This window comes from Myotis myotis, unplaced genomic scaffold, assembly GCF_014108235.1.
Source record: "Myotis myotis isolate mMyoMyo1 unplaced genomic scaffold, mMyoMyo1.p scaffold_m19_p_17, whole genome shotgun sequence".
Taxonomy (NCBI): domain Eukaryota; kingdom Metazoa; phylum Chordata; class Mammalia; order Chiroptera; family Vespertilionidae; genus Myotis; species Myotis myotis.
Genome location: NW_023416321.1, coordinates 35,544,257 through 35,563,988, shown reverse-complemented (window position 1 = coordinate 35,563,988; position 19,732 = coordinate 35,544,257). Strand labels below are relative to the sequence as shown.

General features: G+C 37.2%; 1 protein-coding gene across 6 annotated transcripts in view; it reads right to left on the bottom strand.

The window, feature by feature from the left end:
* PAFAH1B1 (platelet activating factor acetylhydrolase 1b regulatory subunit 1) overlaps positions 1-19,732 on the bottom strand; it is a 70,487-nt gene that overhangs the window by 15,923 nt on the left and 34,832 nt on the right. For 5 of the 6 annotated variants that reach the window (XR_004972929.1, XR_004972930.1, XM_036341081.1 and 2 more), the window contains exons 3-5: positions 6,670-6,754; positions 6,353-6,427; positions 5,059-5,265 (exon numbers count right to left, since the gene is read on the bottom strand). Coding sequence is in view for 4 of the 6 variants with exons in the window: in XM_036341081.1 (XP_036196974.1) it covers positions 5,059-5,265; positions 6,353-6,427; positions 6,670-6,754 (367 nt within the window). In the remaining 2 variants the exon portion in view is untranslated. The remainder of the gene's footprint in view (positions 1-5,058; positions 5,266-6,352; positions 6,428-6,669; positions 6,755-19,732) is intronic. The other variant, XM_036341082.1, reaches the window with a different exon arrangement.

Genomic DNA, 19,732 nt, shown 5'->3' with positions numbered 1-19,732 from the left:
AGAGAGAAACATCAGTGAGAGAGGTATTTGTTCGGCTGCCTCCTGCCCCCTACTGAGAATCGAACCTGTGACCTCCTCCTGGTGCACAGGAGGAAGCTCAACCGAGTGACACCAGGTGGGCTATTGTTGTTGTTGTTGTATCACATTGATTCATTTTCAAATGTGGAACCATTTCTTGCATACTGGGTGCACCTACTTGGTGATAATTATCCTTTCAATGAATTGCTGGATTCAATTTGTTTATAATATGTAAGGGAGTTTACATCTGTGTTCATACATATTGGTCTATAGTTTGTTTTTTGTAATACCTTGGTCTTATTTTGTTATCTAAGTGTTTAATTTTGACACCAAGAGTTCAGAGGAACACAAGGTGTGATCTTTTTTTTTTTCTTTTTTTAGAGAGAGTGGGAGGGGGAGAAACAGAGACAGAAACAATTGATGTGAGAGGGACACATCAATTGGTTGCCTCTTGCATGCACTCCAACCAGAGCTGGGGATTGAGCCTGCAACTGAGGTATGTGCCCTTGACTGGAATCAAACCTGCGACCCTTCAGTCCATGGGCCGATACTCTATCCACTGAGCCAAACCAGCTAGAGCAAGGTGTGATCTTGAAGTTCATTCCAATTTCAGTTAATTTTCTTTCCATGTATTCATTAAATAACACTAAAACATTTTCTCTAAAATAAATATAGCCAGAAAACAAACTCTGTGTTTCTTCATAAATGGTGAGTAAACGGCATTTTAGTTAGTTTATAAATGTCAACAATAAGAATTAAGTTTACTTTATATTTACCTTTTGTATGATCTATAATAATAAAAGCATAATATGCTAATTAGACCAGACAAACTTCCAGACGAAGTCGGGGCTGCGAGGGAAACCCGAGTCCCGGGTCCAGAGGGAAGCTGGTGCCGAGAGCTGGGGGAAGGAAGGCCTACACTTGCACGAATTTCGTGCATTGGGCCTCTAGTTATAAAATAATGCTCACGATAAAAACCAAATTATAATGTACTTGAAATAAAAGGAATTTAAAAAATCCCTTATCCTAACAATGGCATGGTTTTTTCCCCATTTTTTTCTATGCCCTTTAAGTATAGTGACTATGTATACTTCATTACTCAATTTTTCCCTTTACTTCTTATGAGTTTTTCCATGTTGTTAAAAACTTATAGCATTCTTGCCCTGGCTGGGTAGCTCAGTTGGTTAGAGCATCATCCCAATATGACATTTATGGGTTCAATCTCCAGTCAGAGCACATACAAGAAGCAACCAATGAATAAATAAATAAGTGGAAAAACAAACTGATGTTTCTCTCTCGTTCTCTCTTTTTCTAAAACAGAAAACAGCATTCTTAAAACAATAACAAAAAACCTTAGCATTCTTTAAAAAAAAAATTCCTATGGTTGGCTAAAATTTTTTTTTCTTATAGGAAACATGTTAAGTGAAAATCTTTGAATATTGAAAAATATCTGTCCTCATTTTGCAATACTTAGGTCGCACAATAATGGGAAAAAGAAAATTGGGTCAAAAAGTATAAACTTTCTAAGCTCTTCATATAGTCTGGTAAATTGTTTTCCCATTAGATTATATCAAAATACTGAGAATGCCTGCTTCATCAAATTCTTACAACCACTGGGAATTCTCATTTTAAAAAGCAAAATAGCTTGACAGATTTTATACATATTATAATTTTAATTTGCATTTCTTCTATTAGTACTGAGGCCAAATTAGCTATTTTTCTTCCTCTATGAATTACCTCTTTATGTCCTACAGTCCATTTTTAGAGACATTTCTGTTTTTCATATTGGTTGAACTGTTTATATATTAAAGTTGGCAATCCTTAATCTGCTTTATTAGTTTAATGTATTTTGTTGTGTTGCTGTTCATGTTTTAAAATTAGTTCTAAATGACAACCAGAAATATTTCAAAAATTTAAATGGTGCAATTAAAAATATTGTTATGAAGCCCCTGGCTGGGTGGCTCAGTTGGCTGGAGCATCTTCCTGTGCACCAAAAAAAGTTGTAGGTTTGATTTCCAGTCAGTGCACATACCTAGATTGAAGGTTCAATCCCTAGTCAGGGTGTGTACGGAAGGCAACTGATCCATGTTTCTCACGTAGATCTCTCTCTCTCTCCCCCCACCTTCCTCTCTCTCTAAAATCAATAAACATATCCTGAGGTGAGAATTAAAATTAATTAATTTAAAACAAAAATACTAAAATAAACTATTCCAAATATCTATCCTCTATCAGTTTTTCTAAATTATTATAGTTCAACTGTTGATAATGTAAATGAGTGGTTCTAAAAGGAAATTCCTAAAAATAAATGAACACAACCTTGCTGTATTTACCAGATACACAAGAGAAATTAATATAATTTTAATTTTGTTATTGATAACTGTAACATTAGCTACAGCTTTTTGAGCCCTTACCATCTATCTATTTAAGTTTGCCAGGCACTATACTACATACATTATGTATATATTATTTTATTTTAAGCATAGAATCTTATGACATATTTTTAATCCCCCCTCCCAACAAACGAGATAACTGAGCCTTAAACATAATCCCTTTGCCCAGCATAGTCACAAGAATGGTTGCCTCTTGCATGCGCTCTATGTGCTCTTTGTGTTTTCCTTTTGAGTTTTTTGGAAAGTAGTTCTATCACAACCAGCACACTTAGAAATCACCTAACTTTAACACAACTGAAGAAAGAAAATATATAGAAGAGTAAATTTTTTGTTTTCATTCTACAAATTATCAAAGGAAGTAATTTGAGAAAAAAGCTTTATGTATAAAAATAAACAGAACATTATTTATGACAGTAGACTAAAAATAACTTAAAATCCAAAGAAGATCTGTTAATGTTGCTGAACAGTGCTGACACAAAGTATTTCTTTAGTATCTGACCAGCACTGTGGCAAGCAGTTTCTCTGTAATAACGCATTTAATCCTCCCTAAAGCCCTGAGATAGTTATTATCTTCACTTCACAGATGAGAAAAGGTAAGCACAAAAAGTTTATTTGCCCATGATCACGTTAATTATTAAATGGCTGGGTCAGTACTTGAACCTACAACCTGGGCTCTGGACCATTAACTACCCTATAATGCCTCCATATACAAATAAAACAATCAGTTTTAAATCATTAAAAATCATCATTCATTAGAAACAAAGGTGTTTCTAAAATGTTTAATCAAAAAAGGAAATAAAACTAAACACAAATGCTTGTTATTAATGAAATAAACATTTGTGCACATTAAATAAAGACTAAATGGAAGAGAAGTTAAGTAGTTGCTGAGATATATAGTTTGATTACAAATATAAATTTAAAAACTTCTATTTATAGTATTTTGTTCATGGAGTAAATGATGTTTGTTGGTTCTCCATTTTCTTTTTTATTGATTTCAGAGAAGAAGGGAGGGAGAGAGAGATAGAAATATCAATGATGAGAGAATCATCAGCTGCCTCCTGCTTGCCCCTAACTGGGAATTGAGCCCGCAACCCAGGCATGTGCCCTGATGGGGAATTGAACAGTGATCTCCTAGTTCTTAAGTTGATGCTCAACCACACCAACCAGGCAGGTTCTCCATTTTTATAATCAAAGCATAGAAAACTTATTCACAGTTATAAAACAGATATAAATGACATAAACCTTGGCAATCTAAAAATAACAGGACTTATATAAAATTATCTGGTAAGTAAAGGGAAACAAATAAGTATGTACCATTTGTAATATTTTCAAGTTGACTCCACAGATATATTTTAAGATAGCATATTTACAGTTTTGTTTATGCTTTTCAACTACCACTGCAAAATTAATAGTAAATACTGAACACTGGTTGGGTTTTCCAATGGTTAGAGCATCACCTTGAGGACCAAGGGGTCCAGATTCGATTCCTGGTCAAGGGCATGTACCTGGGTTGCAGGCCTGATCCTGGGTCAGGGCTTGTGCAGGAAGCAACCAATCAATGTCTCTCTCTCACATCGATGTTGCTTTCTCTCCCGCACCCCTCCTTTCTACTCTCAAAAAAATCAATGGAAAAAATATCCTGGGGTGAGGATCAACAACAATTACAACAACAAAAAAGACTGGATTCAATCTATTAAAAAAGGTTTACTTTTACCCCTATGCCTCATGATAGCAGTGCAGTTTTTTAGTACACATAAGGGAGACTATCATTAAGTCAATCATTTACATACATCTGAAAAATAGCAATATATTAAGGTTTTAGGTATGTAATCATCTCAGCCTACAGAAGTACATGATGCACATGTGAATTTAAGACTCTCTTCCAATGACTCTGCAGCCTGCCCCATGGATGGCCAGCCTAAAGGATAAAAGGAAGCCACTGATTTAGAAACTAAAGAAATCACATAAGAAAAACATAAAATAATGCTTAATATGAAGAACAAGTTAAGTATAAGTCACAGTTAACTGTTTCTTGCATTTTATGTTAGACTGCGGCCGTGTGATATATACACTCTTAAACCACATTCTCCTAAACCTCTCCAAATGAAACTTAAACTGGAATAAGCCTTAAAACAGAGAAACCTACCTAAACCTTTTAACTGTATTTTACTTGTCTTTTTGCAGGTGGTTTATACAACTGCCATTGTCTGGATTAAAGGGAATTACAAAAACAATCTTTTCTCTGATTAAAAGATAAAATATTAAAATGTATTATGATTATTGTGTGTGGGGGGGGAATGAAAGAAATACATAACTTATAAAGTGATAAGCACCTACATTCCTACATCCATGGAGAGAAATACTATTTAGTTTGGAATCAAAGCCAATATTAAACATATCAGGAAGAGTCTAATTTAAATAAATTCTCTATTGAATTTTTTTTTTTTTTTTTGCAGAACATATTCATCTGCTGAATTACTAGTGTTGTAATCCTGTATTTTCATCTATTACCTCTGCTTAAAAGTAAGGTACACACTTTCCCTCTTTCTAGGTCCTCATTTTCAGGATGTTTTTATTTCTTTCACCCAATTAAATTTAAATCTGATTTTAACAATTACCCTATTGCAAATCTTTCATTTTTAAAAATTACCTTAATTGTAGCATCCTCTGAAGCAGAGACCATAACACTGAACACAGGGTGGAAAATGACTCGAGTGACTGGACTCCTATGACCACTCAATGCATATTTTTCTGGTGGACGGGGAATCCACTCTTTTGGGTCTCGTTTCTGACCAAGAGGTCCACCTGACGTAAATTCTTCTTTTGCTTCATTTAGTTTTGATTCTAATTCCATAACCTTGAAAATAAACACATATTTATATATACAGATAGACTCCAATTTTATTTGATGTTTTAAAAAACTGCTTTTATTTTGTGTCTATATATGCAGAATACTTTAAAATTTTTCATTAATTTACAAAGAATTCATCATTTATTAAAAATTATCTTCATTATCTACCATCAAAATTTTAGTGATATAAAAACCAAAAATTAAGAAAAATTCAGTATAACTTTGTCTTAACTACTTAACTCAAAAATTTCAATTTATATCTACTATTTAGAGGAAGAGCAGTGCACCTGTGTTGGTCTCTCTATGTCTGTTACTCTTAGTAAACTCTTCCCAAACCAAGTTTACATTATACATGCTAGTAATATTTATAATAAAAGCCAACATTTATTTAATATCTATGTTTTCGATACTTTTCTAAGAGATTTTGATGCATTAATTCATTTTACAACAATTTATTCATTCATTCTAACTTTGCCTACTAAAAATATAAATTTTAGGACCAGGATATTATTTATTGCCTTCACTTTACACATAAAAATAAAAGCTCAAAGCGTAACCAATGGACACAGATAGTAGGAGGGCAAGGGCATGTGCTGGGTGGGCGGGGGGGGGGGGGGGGGGGGTGGGGGGGGGGCGGGCGGCAGGGGAGAGGTCAATGGGGGATAAAGGAGACACATGTAATACTTTAAACAATAAAGAGTTTAAATGTTAAAAAAAAAAAAAAAAAGCTCAGAGATAAAAATAACTTGTCTAAGTGTACATTTTAGTGTTCTTTTCTCAGCATCACATTGGCTCCATTAATTTTTCCCATCTAAACAAGATCAAGTTCTTAAGTATCAATTCCCTGAAGTCAGGTTTATGTAAATTCAACCCAGCCAGTACCCAGATTGCACGAGTTAGCATGAATCAGCTCTGATCTTTTTGGGTCAAAGTATTTTTTAATGCATAAAAAATATATTCCCTTTTGCCTTTTCAAGATTAAATAATTAATTTTATGTTAATATTTTCAGAAAGTTATGTTAATGTTTTCAGAAAGTTTATTTAAGAACATTCCAAATATAACCAACCAACTTTAAAGGAAAAACTTAGTTACCTTCTTTTGTAATCTAATAACAGATGTCCATTTTTTTTCCAAAAGACCAGCATATTTCTTATCTAATTCTTCATTCTAGAGGAAAAAATGAGAACCTTTTAAAAAATGGCTCAACTATGATAGTTCAAGCCATTCAGACCATTTGTCCCTGAGTCTAACTAAATATTACTAAAAATCTTACTATACTAAAAAAAGGTTGAAAACCAAGTTTAGTGCCACGTAAATAACAAATGATAAGATCTGTGGATAACTGAGGTGTCTGTTAATTGTTGATACTTCAGTAAAATCCACTTATAATTGTAAAAAGTAAAACATACCATATCTAATTCAGCTTCTTTTTTAAAAACTGAATATGCTTCTTCATAACCATTTGAACGAAGATAATCTGCTATAGCCCGATTTCTGAAAGAAAACAAATTCAAATGACTCTAAAAAACACAAGTATTTCACAAAAAAGGGACCTGCTCCACCTAAGCCTCTAAAACATTTAGCTTTGTCAAAGTACAGCTTTAATAATATATGTACTATATTATTCTTGAGCTTTTTGCTTTAAGTTTCTAATGTGTTGCTTACCTTATAAGCCGTGGGCACTCTACAGAGGTCAAGATATGGTTTATATTAATAGGTATCAATTTGTAAGAGTAATCATCAATTTTATTCATGTTTACATTTAGCCTTCCCTTACTACTTGTTATAGACATTCAAGAACTAGCAACTGACGTTTAGTTTTGCAAAAAGACTTGTTCTGATAAAATTATAATTAGTAAGTATTTTAATATCAGAGACATCTTTAAACCATTCAGAGTGGGTGTGCCCTAGCCGGTGTGGTTCAGTGGTTAGCATGTTGGCCCACACACTGAAGAGTATGGGGTTCAATTCCTAATCAAGAACACGTATCTGGGTTTCAGGGTCAATCTCCGGCCCCAGTTGGGGCACATGGGGGAGGCAACTGATCTATGTGTCTCTCACATCAATGTTTCTCTATTTCTTACTCTCCCCTCCCTTCCATTCTGTCTTAAAAAAAAAAAAAAAATCAATTAATAAAATATCCCCAGGTGAGGATTAACAAAACAAAAAAAAGAGTGGGTGAAAAAAAGAGCATAAGCTATAAACTTAGACTAAAACATCATGGACTAAAAACATTCATTTAGAAAGAAATTGAAGCTGAATTAGCAGATGCCTTTTCAAGCTCTCCTTATATTCCTTCAAAGAGAAAATCAGCTACCTCCCTCCTAAGACAACCTACTCCTCTATCAATTTTTGAGCCTTAAGTCCACTGTAATATAATAGTTGCTTGGGATTTCCTTTAAAGCAATCTAAATAATTTAAAAAACTAATCCTATATAATAAAAGGCAAATATACAAATCAACAGAACCATGGAACCACCGATGCTATGAGGCACACTGACCACCAGGGGGCATACGATCAACACAGGAGCTGTCCCCTGGTGGTCAGTGCGCTCCCACAGGGGGAGCACTGCTCAGCCAGAAGCCAGGCTCACAGCTGGCGAGCACAGTGGTGGTAGCGGGAGCCTTTCCCGCCTCTGCAGCAGTGCTAAGGATGTCCGACTGACAGCTTAGGCCAGCTCCCCGCAGGAAGTGGGCCTAAGCAGTCAGTCAGACATCCCCCAAGGGCTCCCAGACTGCACAAGAGCTGAAGGACCGCCCCCCCCCACGAGTGCATGAATTTCATGCACCAGGCCACTAGTATGTATGTATATGTGTGTGTGTGTGTGTATATATATTTAAACAAATTTTACATAAGCATTCTTTCCACCATTGACCCCCAATATTCCATCCCTGAGGGAATTACTTTACCAGTGTTTTGTGTTTCCTTTCAGAGATAACCCACCTATTAACACACATCCCTGAGTAGTCTTTTAGAGATAATCAATACTTGTTTTAAAAACAAACTGCAGTACATTACATACTAGTATGTCTTACAATGTTATATAAACTCACTTAATCTTAGCAATCATTCTTTTTTTAATCCTCACCCAAGGATATGCTTTTATTGATTTTAGAGAGAGGAAAGGAGAGAGGGGGAGAGGGAGAGAGAGAGAAACAAACATTGATGTGAGAAACACATCGATCGGATGCCTTTTGTATGCACCCTGACAAAGCCAGGGATTGACCCCCTGGCCCTTTGATGTGTGGGGTGATGCTCTAACCACTGAACATACAGGACAGGGCTCACCGACTGTTAATGGCTTGAAGATATCTCTAAAAACTGCAACCTGGGTATGTGCCATGACCAGGAATCGAACCCAAGACCCTTTGGTATGGGATGATGCTCCAACCAAAAGCCACACTGGCCAGTGTAGCAATCATTCTTTATCAAATGTAAAGCTGCCTTCTTCTATATTATACTCCACTATGGAAACATGCAGTTACTACTACAAACAATGCTGCTATGACCACACTTTATAAATGTAAATGCCATTGCCACCTAATGCTTTAGGAAATAAAAACTAGTAGTATCGTAGAATTGCTAAGTTTTAATTCAATGGCATGTTAAAAACAAAAATAAAAAAGTGTGCCCTGACCGGTTTGGCTCAGTGGATAGAGTGTCGGCCTGCGGACTCAAGGGTCCCAGGTTTGATTCCAGTCAAGGGCATGTACCTTGGTTGCGGGCACATCCCCAGTGGGGAGTGTGCAGGAGGCAGCTGATCGATGTCTCTCTCTCATGGATGTTTCTAACTCTCTATCCCTCTCCCTTCCTCTCTGTAAAAAAATCAATAACAATATTAAAAAACAAAACAAAACACAATAACTAGTGGAAGACAAGGTCAGCACATCATATTCCTGGATAAGGGAGTTGAGGAAATGTAAATTCTTACTATTATTGTGAGTCTATGCCTATGTGCTGCTCATGTCACAGCCTATGCCTTCTGGCCTACTCCACTAAGATCATTTGATTCATTAAGAAATACCTTCTTTACACAGAGCTGAGATCTACTTCTTAATTTCTACCAGGTAGTTAGGTCTACTTGGGCCTTCTAAAACAAAATAGGAATGCAAGGTTTTCTCAAAACATTCCATCAAATACTGTGTTGCCAAAACCTGTATTACAAACCTTAAACAAAAATACATTTCCTATTGGTTAGAATATTCCAAATAATAAGGGAAACAAGTGACATCTATCTCTTAGCTTTATTTTATTCATCTAAAAAACCAACAGCAAGCAATTAAGGGCAAAATGTCAAGGGTAAACAAATCTTATATGGTACTTGTAAATATTTACAAGCTCCTTAGCTCTACTCCTACCTTCAGGGTCAATCAAGCCCTAATGCCTGAAACTTTGCCTCAACACACTGCACACAGTTTACAACTCTGAAGCTCATATAACAGGTAATATGAAAATGTTACATATGCACAAATTATAGCGATTATAATCTTAATGGGCTTTAAAAAAATATTTTTTTGCCCTGATCCAGTAGCACAGTTGGTTGGAGCTTCATCCTGTAAACTTAAAGGTTTTGGGTTCGATCCCCATTTGGGCATTTGTGGAAGGTAACCAACCAATCAATGTTTCTCTCTTATATCAATGTTTCTCTCTCTCTCTTGCTCTCTTCCCGTCCTCTCTATCTAAAAATCAATAAAAGATAACCAGGTGAGGATTTAAAAAAAAAATTCTATACTTTGAAATTGCCACTGCTAACCTCTTTCAGCACCGTCTTCTCATGCCATGTTCTATGTCCATTATGTCCACATCACCATGTATGCGCATGTACAGCTTTTTAAAAAAATGCTTTTATTTATTTTAGAAAGAGAGAAACATCTATGTCTCTCTCTTTCTACCCCCATTTCCTCGCCAAAAAAAAAAAAAAAAAAAAATCCTCTGGTGGGGATTAACAACCACAATAAAAGAAGTATCCAAGCAATCTGGCTACTAAGAGATTCCTGTTGAATTTAACAAGTACATTTCTAGAACTTAAAGAAGCCTCAGTATTCCATTCCACAGTAAGGTTTCCAATGAGCACTGCAAAATATTGGAGTTGGGAAGGTGCAGCTGGGAAGTTCCAGTAAAGATGGCGGCATAGCACTGACCCGGTGGCTCAGTCGGTTGGAGTATCATCCCATGCACCAAAAGGTTGCAGGTTTGATTCCCAGTCAAGGCATTTACATAGGTTATGGGTTCAATCCCCAATTGGGGCGCATATGAGAGGCAACTGATCTATGTTTTTCCTCTCATATTGATGTTTCTCTCTCTCTGAAGTTAATAAAAACATATTTTCAGGTGAGGATTAACACACACACACACACCAAGAAACAATGAGGTGTAGGTAAACACCCTGCTCAGAACCTACCACCATCACATCAAAATTACAACTAAATTACAGAACTGACACCCTTTAGAATGCCTGAAATCTAGCTGAACAGAAGTCCTATAATAAAGGATATAAAGAAGAAGCCACATGGAGACTGGTAGAGACTGGTAGAAAGGGTTGAGACTTAGAAAGGGCTGGCCCTACATCTATGTGTGGAGTTTCAAAAGGGAGAGGGCCCTGGCCAAGTAGCTCAGTTGGTTAGAGCATCCTCCAGATCAGTGGTCGCCAACCGGTGGTCTGCAGATCACAGGTGGTTTGTGAGGTCCGAAAGGTTGGCGACTGCTGCTCCAGATGAACCAAGGTTGTGGGTTCAAACTCTGACCAGGGCACATACAAAAGAAGCAACCAATGAATGTATAAGGAAGTGGAACAAATCGACTACCTCTCTCTCAAAAATCAATAATAAAATTGCCTGTGCACTGAGTTACTCGGACTCACTCTGAATTCCAGCACAGGGGCAGCAGCTGGAAAAGAGCCAGGGACATATGGGAAGGACCTGAATTGTCTGGCTTCAGGACAAGGGCTGGAGGGGAAGCTTTCTCTCAGACAGAAGTGTTGGCAGAGGCCATTGTTCCTTTGTTGACCCCCCCCCCCCCCCCCCGCAAAGAATATCAACCTGGCCAACACTGCTCTCCCGCCCTTGTGAATCTCTGAGATCTAACTTGTGGGCCCACCCAAGCTGTTTCCAATGGCTTTTCCATACAAATGGCCTCTCTTGCTTGGCTCATGCTTCTGACTTTCCTAAAATCTTTCAAACAAGCAGCATCTGGCCTCAGCATGACCCATACCTCTGGCTAAGTGACTCCAGGCCTGGCACTAGTGGCAGCCAGTTTCGATTCATAGCTTGGCCTCTCCTGGGCACTTCTAAACCCAGCACAAGTAGCAGCCATTTGCAGATCACCAGGTGGCCCAGGGCAGGGCACAGATGGTGGCTGACCTTGCACCCTCTGGAAGGCCCCGACGCCAGTGCACTTGATGGACAACTTCAGACCACACCGGATTATAACCCAACCACCTCCATGAGCGACACATTCAAGGGGTGAACTCAGTGGGCAACAAAGCCCTACTGAAGTGATTTCTGCTCCATGGGGTCAGCCCCTGCACAGCAGACTCCTCTACTATAGTAGCAGCTGGTCCTCGCAGCCCATCAGGTTGTGTGTATGGGGGGAAGCAGGGGAGGTCCTCAATGTGCCAAGAGAAACCAAGACTCAACTACAACTACAACAGGACAGTGCATACAGCCCACAAAAGGGTGCACCTGGAGCACCCAGCTCCAGTAACCAGGGAGGCTGCACCACTGGGCCCTACAGGACACCTACAAGGCCACTCTACTAAGTCCAGGAAAGGCAGGAGCTCTACCTAATACACAGAAACAAACATAGGGAAGCAGCCAAAATGAAGAGACAAAGAAATAGGTCCCAAATGAAAGAACTGGAAAATTCTCTAGAAAAAGAACTAAATTAAATGGAGACAAGCAAACTATCAGATATAGAATTCAAAAAATGGCTACAAGGATACTCAAAGAACTTAGTGAGAACTTCAATAGCATAAAAAAGGACATGGAGCCCTGGCTGGCGTGGCTCAGTTGGTTGTAGAGTCATCCTGTATACCGAAAGGCTGTGGGTTTGATTCCAAGTCAGGGTGCGTAGAAGAGGCAACCAATCAATGCCTCTCTCTCTCTCTCTCTCTCTCTCTCTCTCTCTCTCTCTCTCCCTCTCCCTCTCCCCCCCCCCCCCCTTCCTCCCTCTCTCCCGCCCTCTCCTTCTCCCTCGCCTCTCAAATCAATAAAAACATATCCTTGGGTGAGGATTAAAAAAAAAAAAAGAAGACATGGAAACCATAAAAAAGAACCCGTCGGAAATAAAGGATATACGAACTGAAATGAAGAATAAATTACTGGGAATCAACAATAGAGTAGATGAAGCAGAAAAGAAATCAGCAATTTGGAATATTAGGAAGCAAAAAACACCAAATCAGAACAGGAAAAAAAAACTGTTTTTAAATAAGGACAGCCCTAACCGGTTTGGCTTACTGGATAGAGCACTGGCCTGCGGACTGAAAGGTCCCAGGTTCGATTCCAGTCAAGGGCATGTACCTTTGTTGCAGGCACATCCCCAGTAGGGGGTATGCAGGAGGCAGCTGGTCAATGTTTCTCTCTCATTGATGTTTCTAACTCTCTATCCCTCTCCCTTCCTCTCTGTAAAAAACCAATAAAATATATTAAAAATAAATAAATAAATAAATAAACAAATAAATAAGGACAGTGTAAGGAGCTTTTGGGCCAAATTCAAGCATATTAACATTCACATCATGGGAATACTGGGAGAAGAGAGAGAGCAAGAAATTGAAAACATTTGAAAAAATGATGGAAAACTTCCCTAACCTGATGAAGGAAATAGACATACAAGTCCAGGAAGCACAGAGAGTCCCAAACAAGATGAACTGAAGAGGCCCACACCAAAAAACATTAAAATTAAAATGCTAACGTTAAAGACAAAGAGAGAATCTTAAAAGCAGCAAGAGGAAAGCAAATAGTTACTTACAAGGGAGCTCTCATAAGATTGTCAACTGATTTCTCAACAGGAACTTTGTAGGCCAGAAGGGATTGGCACGAAATAGTCAAAGTGATAAAAACTAAGGATCTACAACCAAGATTACTCTAACCAGCGAAGCTATCATTTAGAATTGAAGGGCAGATAAAGCGCTTCCCAGACAAGAAAAAGATAAAAAAGTCCATCACCACTAAACTGGTCTTATAAGAAATGTTAAAGGGTCTTTTAAAAATAAAAAAATAAAAATATGAATAATAAGCCCTGGCTGGTGTGGTTCAATTGGTTGTGTAACCAAGGGTAGCATGTTCAATTTCCAGTCAGGGCACATACTTAGGTTGCAAGTTCCAACCCCAGTTGGGACATATATGGAAGACAACCAATTGATGTTCTCTCTCACATTGATGTTTCTATCTTTTCCCTCTATCCTTTACCCTCTTTCTAAAAATCATAACCATATCCTCAAGTGAGGATTAAAATAATAATAATAATAATAATAATAATAATAATAATAATAAGGCAATAAATATATCTATCAACGATTACTTAAAACAAGACCCTTACATATGTTGTCTACATGACACACAGACTGAAAGGAATGGAAAAAGATATATCATGAAAATGGAAACAAGACAAAAACAAAATAAAGCTGGGGTAACAGTACTTTTACCAGACAAAATAGACATTAAAACAGAAACTAAAATGAGACAAAAAAGGACCCAGCAACTCCACTCACTTCTGGGTATTTACCCGAAGAAACTCAAAACACTAAATCAATGATGTATACATCTATGTTTATTTTATTGTAGCATTATTTACAATAGCCAAGATATGGAAGCAACTTAAGTGTCCATCAGTAGATGAATGAATAAAGAAGAAGTGGTACATATATACAATGGATATGATTCAGCCATACCAAAGAATGAAATCTTGCCAGAAGCAACAATATGGATGGACCTAAAAGGGTATTGTGCAAAGTGAAGTAAGTCAGAGAAAGACAAATGCCACATATTTTCACTTATATGTGGAATCTAAAAAACAAAATACACAGAACAAGCAGAACAGAAACAAGCTCTTAGATATAGAGAACATTTTAACAGTTGCCAGACAGGAGATTGGGTGGGGAAATGGGTGAAAAAAGGTGAAGAGATTTAAAAGTACAAAATGGAGTTATAGAATAATCATGGAGACATAAAGTACAGCACAGTCAATAATGGTGCCAGATGGGCACTCAATTTATTGGGGGTGATCACCTCTTAAGTTATTTACATATCTAATCACAGGGTTGTACACCAGAAATGAATGTAATATTGTACTTCAAATATAATTTAAAAATAAAAAATATCAGTGATGGACCACTTTCTCTATATTGAAGGTAAATGTTTAGCTAATAACATTATGACATGTAAAAGTTTAGAAAAAGAAAAGAGATATCAGATGAGATCAATAATATAATACTGAATTCCCTCAAAAGCAATATATATGTAGAAAAATAAAGCAAATAAATTAGAATTAAAATTTAGTAATTTTTAAAAAGTATTTTTATTGATTTCAAAGAAGGGAGAGAGAGAGATAGAAACATCAATGATAAGAGAGAATCATTCATAGGCTTCCTGCTGCACAACCCACAGTAGAGCAACCCAGGCATAAGCCCTGACCAGGCATTGAACCGTGACCTCCTGGTTCATAGGTCAGTGCTCAACCACTGAGCCATGCTGGCTGGGCTAGAACTAAAATTTAAATGAGTCTGATATCATTAGGGATAGTTGTACAACATACTGGTGTTGTATAAAGTCTACAACTCAGTCCCAGAAGAGTCTAGTCAGTCCTATTTCCTTAAAATATATATATATATATATTTTATTGATTTCAAAGAGGAAGGGAGAGGGAGATAGAGATAAAAACATCACTCATGAGAGAGAATCATTGATCGGCTGCCTCCTGCACGCCCCCTACTGGGGATTGAGCCCACAACTCAAGCATGTGCCCTGGACTGGAATTGAACCGGGACCCTCCAGTCCACAGGCCAATGCTCTATCCACTGAGCCAAACCAGCTAGGGCTATTCTCGTATTTAGACAAAATTTTTTGAGTAATGAAACCACAAAACAGAGGGCACCTCTGAACAGTTCAGTTTTGATCCACTCCCTTCTTATTTATGTTTGCTTCTTTACTTTCCACAATCGTAAAATAAAATAAATGAAGATATTATATGACTTCACTCTAACTGGGCTAGACTCCCAATTATGTTGCTTCAAGTTAATGATATACATATATGTTATTGACTGACATTTAAAAAGAAGTTGCATGATTTAGTATTAGTCAAAGGTCAGCAATGTCTGCAGAGAGGTGGAAACTTTGCCTCAGTTCCTCAGTACAATTTGCAACTTGTAAAACATATTATCCCTTTCCCTCTAACTTAATGTAAATCTATAGTAATTATAAGACATTTATTTTGTTTAACTGTGAGATCCATTTAGAATTCAGTAAAAAATTATTTTGCATACTTAAAAAACCCATAAGGAAAAGTTAGGCTGTACAATAGGAATAGTCAATATACTATCATGTATTGAGAAAGTTAAAAATTTACATTTTTTAAAATGTACAGCAAATTTTCACTGTAAAAGTAGGAAGGAGGAAAGGATGAATGTCTGTTATATTCCCAGCTTTATTCCAGGAAAAATAAAAGAGGATTACTGTAGGTCGGTCCCTTTCCATCCAGTAGGAACTTGTAAATTGATCTGAGGAGCAAAACCAAAGTTACCAAAGTGTATGAAACCTAATTTAAAAAGAGAGAAATGAGATTCAATGGAGGAATCTTTTTATAAAGGCAAGATGTGAATTGGGCCTTAAAGAAAAAAGGAAAAAAAGAAGGTACTATAGGCAGGAGAAAGGAAATGAGAATAGTACATGATGGAGATTTCAATGTATATTTAATCAAATTCTTCAACATTCTTTTTTTTTTTAAATATATTTTATTGATTTCTTTACAGAGAGAAAGGGAGAGGGATAGAAAGTTAGAAACATTGATGAGAGAGAAACATCGATCAGCTGCCTCCTGCACACCCCCTATTAGGGATGTGCCCGCAACCAACGTACATGCCCTTGGCCGGAATCGAACCTGGGACCATTCAGTCCGCAGGCCGATGCTCTACCCACTGAGCCAAACTGGTTAGGGCAACATTCTTGATTTTAAAACATTCCTTAACAATGGAAAGGTCTTCATTAACATTAAAAAAGATTTTTAAAAGATACTGCCTCATTAATAATTTTAAAAAAAAATCGCTAAAGAAATAAAAAAATTTCTCAAAACTTCAACCATATAATAGTCAATAGTAAAATCCTAGAAATATCTGCACTGTCAAGAACAAGACAAGGACACCTATAATCACTATTATTATTTTAAATTGTTCCAAAAGCAATCCATCTATTTAATACCTATAAATATTGAAAATGAGATTAAGATGAGAGAAATGGCTGGAAAGACAGGATAGAAACATTCTTAAGGAAAAGCAAGGCAAGAAAAAGCAGTTTAATGAAAGTGGTATTTTAAAAAGACATATTTTGTCAGGAGTATACAAGCAAATTAGATAGGATAGTAACTAAATAAAGAAAAATCATCACATAGTAAGTCAAGCCCTAAAGAATACAAGTGAAGATCCCTTAGAACAGGTCATCTCATAGGAGACATAGCAGAAGTCCCTCCAGACTCCGTGTTGTGCCATGGGGAAGAGAGATGGATTTGTAAACCCTGGAGTGAGATTTGCCTACCCGAGGCTGCAACTGTGCGAAGACCCCAGGTGAAGCCACCATCAACCATGTCTGATCAGGAGGCAAAACCTTCAACTGAGGACTTGTGGGATAAGAAGAATACATTAAACTCAAAGTAACTGGTCAGTATAGCAGTGAGATTCACTTCAAAGTAAAAATGACAACAAATCTCAAGTAATGCAAAGATTCAGTGTCAAAGACAAGGATTTCCAATGAATTCACGAAGGTTTCTCTTTGAAGGTCAGAGAATTGCTGATAATCACACTCCAAAAGAACTGGGAACAGAGCTAGAAGATGTGATTGAAGTTTTATGAGAAGGTCATTCAACTGTTTAGATATTTTTTTTATTTTCCCTCAATCTTTTCTTTATTTTTAAAAAGTTCTTTTGTAATGTGGTGTTCAAAATGGAATTGAAAACTGACACACACACACATACACACCCTTCCATCTCTTTAAAACAAGGGTAGGGAATGTCTAGCCAGAGGGTCATGTAAGACCCGCAAAATCATTTGGTCTGGCCCTGCCAAGGCATTAGGGGTGAGTTAATTAAATGGCCAAAAATAGCAGGCTACTTTTTTTTTTTTTTACATTTTTATTGATTTCAGAGAGTAAGGGAGAAGGAGTGAAGAAACATCAATGATGAGAGAGAATCACTGATCAGCTGCCTCCTGCACACTGCCCCCTACTGGGGATCAAGCCCGCAACCAGGGCCTGTGCCCTGACCGGGAATTGAACCCTAACCTCCTAATTCAGTGATGGCGAACCTTTTGAGCTCGGCGTGTCAGCATTTTGAAAAACCCTAACTTAACTCTGGTGCTGTGTCACATATAGAAATTTTTTGATATTTGCAACCATAGTAAAACAAACGCTTATATTTTTGGTATTTATTTTATATATTTAAATGCCATTTAACAAAGAAAAATCAACCAAAAAAATGAGTTCGCGTGTCACGTCTGACACACATGTCATAGGTTCACTATCACTGTCCTAGTTCATAGGTCTACCCTCAATCAGAGCCATACCAGGCTTTTAAATTGATAATTTTGTATGGCCTGTGAATGTTATAAATATCCAAATGGCCCTTGGCAGAAAAAAGGCTCCCACCCCTGCTTTAAAACATCTATTAATTTGAATTCTAGTGCCCATTATTCATTATTGTTTGTTCTCATTGTGCTGACTTTTGGTGATCAAACCTCAGCCCCCTTCAGATTGCCCTCTTCTTTTGAAATGTTACACGTGTGCATAGGAGGCCACCTTTTCTAGGATTATGCATTTTCAGCCTTGTGGTAAATAAGATTGACCAATGCACGTGTGCATGATGACTTTCTAATTGGCCCTGAAGTTCTAGCATGTGATTGCTTTACTCCTGGACTATGACTTTCAGTGGGAGATGGAAGTTTTCAGAGAACTGAACTGTGGAAAAATGACCTTTCCTCAACTTGAAGCTACTTTTAAAATCTAGACCAAAAGAAGAGTATCAGCTTGGGGTCAAGATGACAGATAAGCCCTAGCCAGTTTGGCTCAGTGGAGAGAGTGTCGGACTGCAGACTGAAGGGTCTCGAGTTCAGTCAAGGGTAAATACCTGGACTGCGGGCTCCATACCTGGCCCGCATCAGGAAGGGCGTATGCAGGAAGCAACCAATTGATGTGTTTCTCTCACACTGATGTCTCTCCCCTGTCCCTGTCTCTCCCCTGTCCCAGTCCCTTCCACTATCTCTAGAAATCAATGGGAAAATATCCTTGGGTGAGGATTAACAAAACAAAAAGATGACAGATAAAGTGAGAGTAAGTACTAATTCCAAAGATGACTTAACTGAAGAGAAAGCATTTTAAGAGCAAAGAAAAATCTTGTCAGAAGATCCCAGAAAAATTCTAATTTTCATTAGCAATTAATAACGTTATTCCTGCAGAAGTGTGTACAATAGAATACTGTTCTTTTTCATCTTATTTGTACTTCTTGGTTTGGGATATGGGTTTTAAATAGACATCTATACCAGCTTCATTAAAATAAACAAAACACTTCAATTACCTGGCTAAATATTAGGTTCTATTTGTTGTTGATGGAGCACAGTGTTTACCCTGCATTGAAAAGCAGAATAGTAAATAATCAACAATACTGCTAATAATAAATTTATATCTTTGGAGTTAGTATGGGTCAAGTCATAATATATGGCTACCATTTCACTGCTGTCTGATGAATCATTTATTTGTGTATGTTGTAAGTTGGTTGTCTAGTTTCATTTTTTTTGCATGTATCTGTCCAATTTTCCCAACACCATTATTTATCTCTCGTAGCAATATGTTTATGGATACATCTCCTAGGGCAAAGGAAATAAGGAGAAAATAAACAAATGGGACTATATCAAAATAAAAAGCTTCTGCACAGCAGAAACCATCAACAAATGAAAAGGAAGCCCACTGTATGGGAGAACATGTTTGGCAATGATACATCTGATAAAGAGTTAATATCCAAAATATATAAGGAACTCATACAACTTAACAAAAGACAATCCAATTTAAAAATGGGCAAAGGACCTAAATAGACACTTCTCCAAAGTGGACATACAGATGACCAAGAGACATATGAAAAAATGCTCAGAGTCACTGCTCATCAGAGAGATGCAAATTAAAACGACAATGAGGTATCACCTCATACCTGTCAGAATGGCTACCATCAACAGATCAACAAATGACAAGTGCTGGCAAGGATGTGGAGAAAAGGGAACCCTA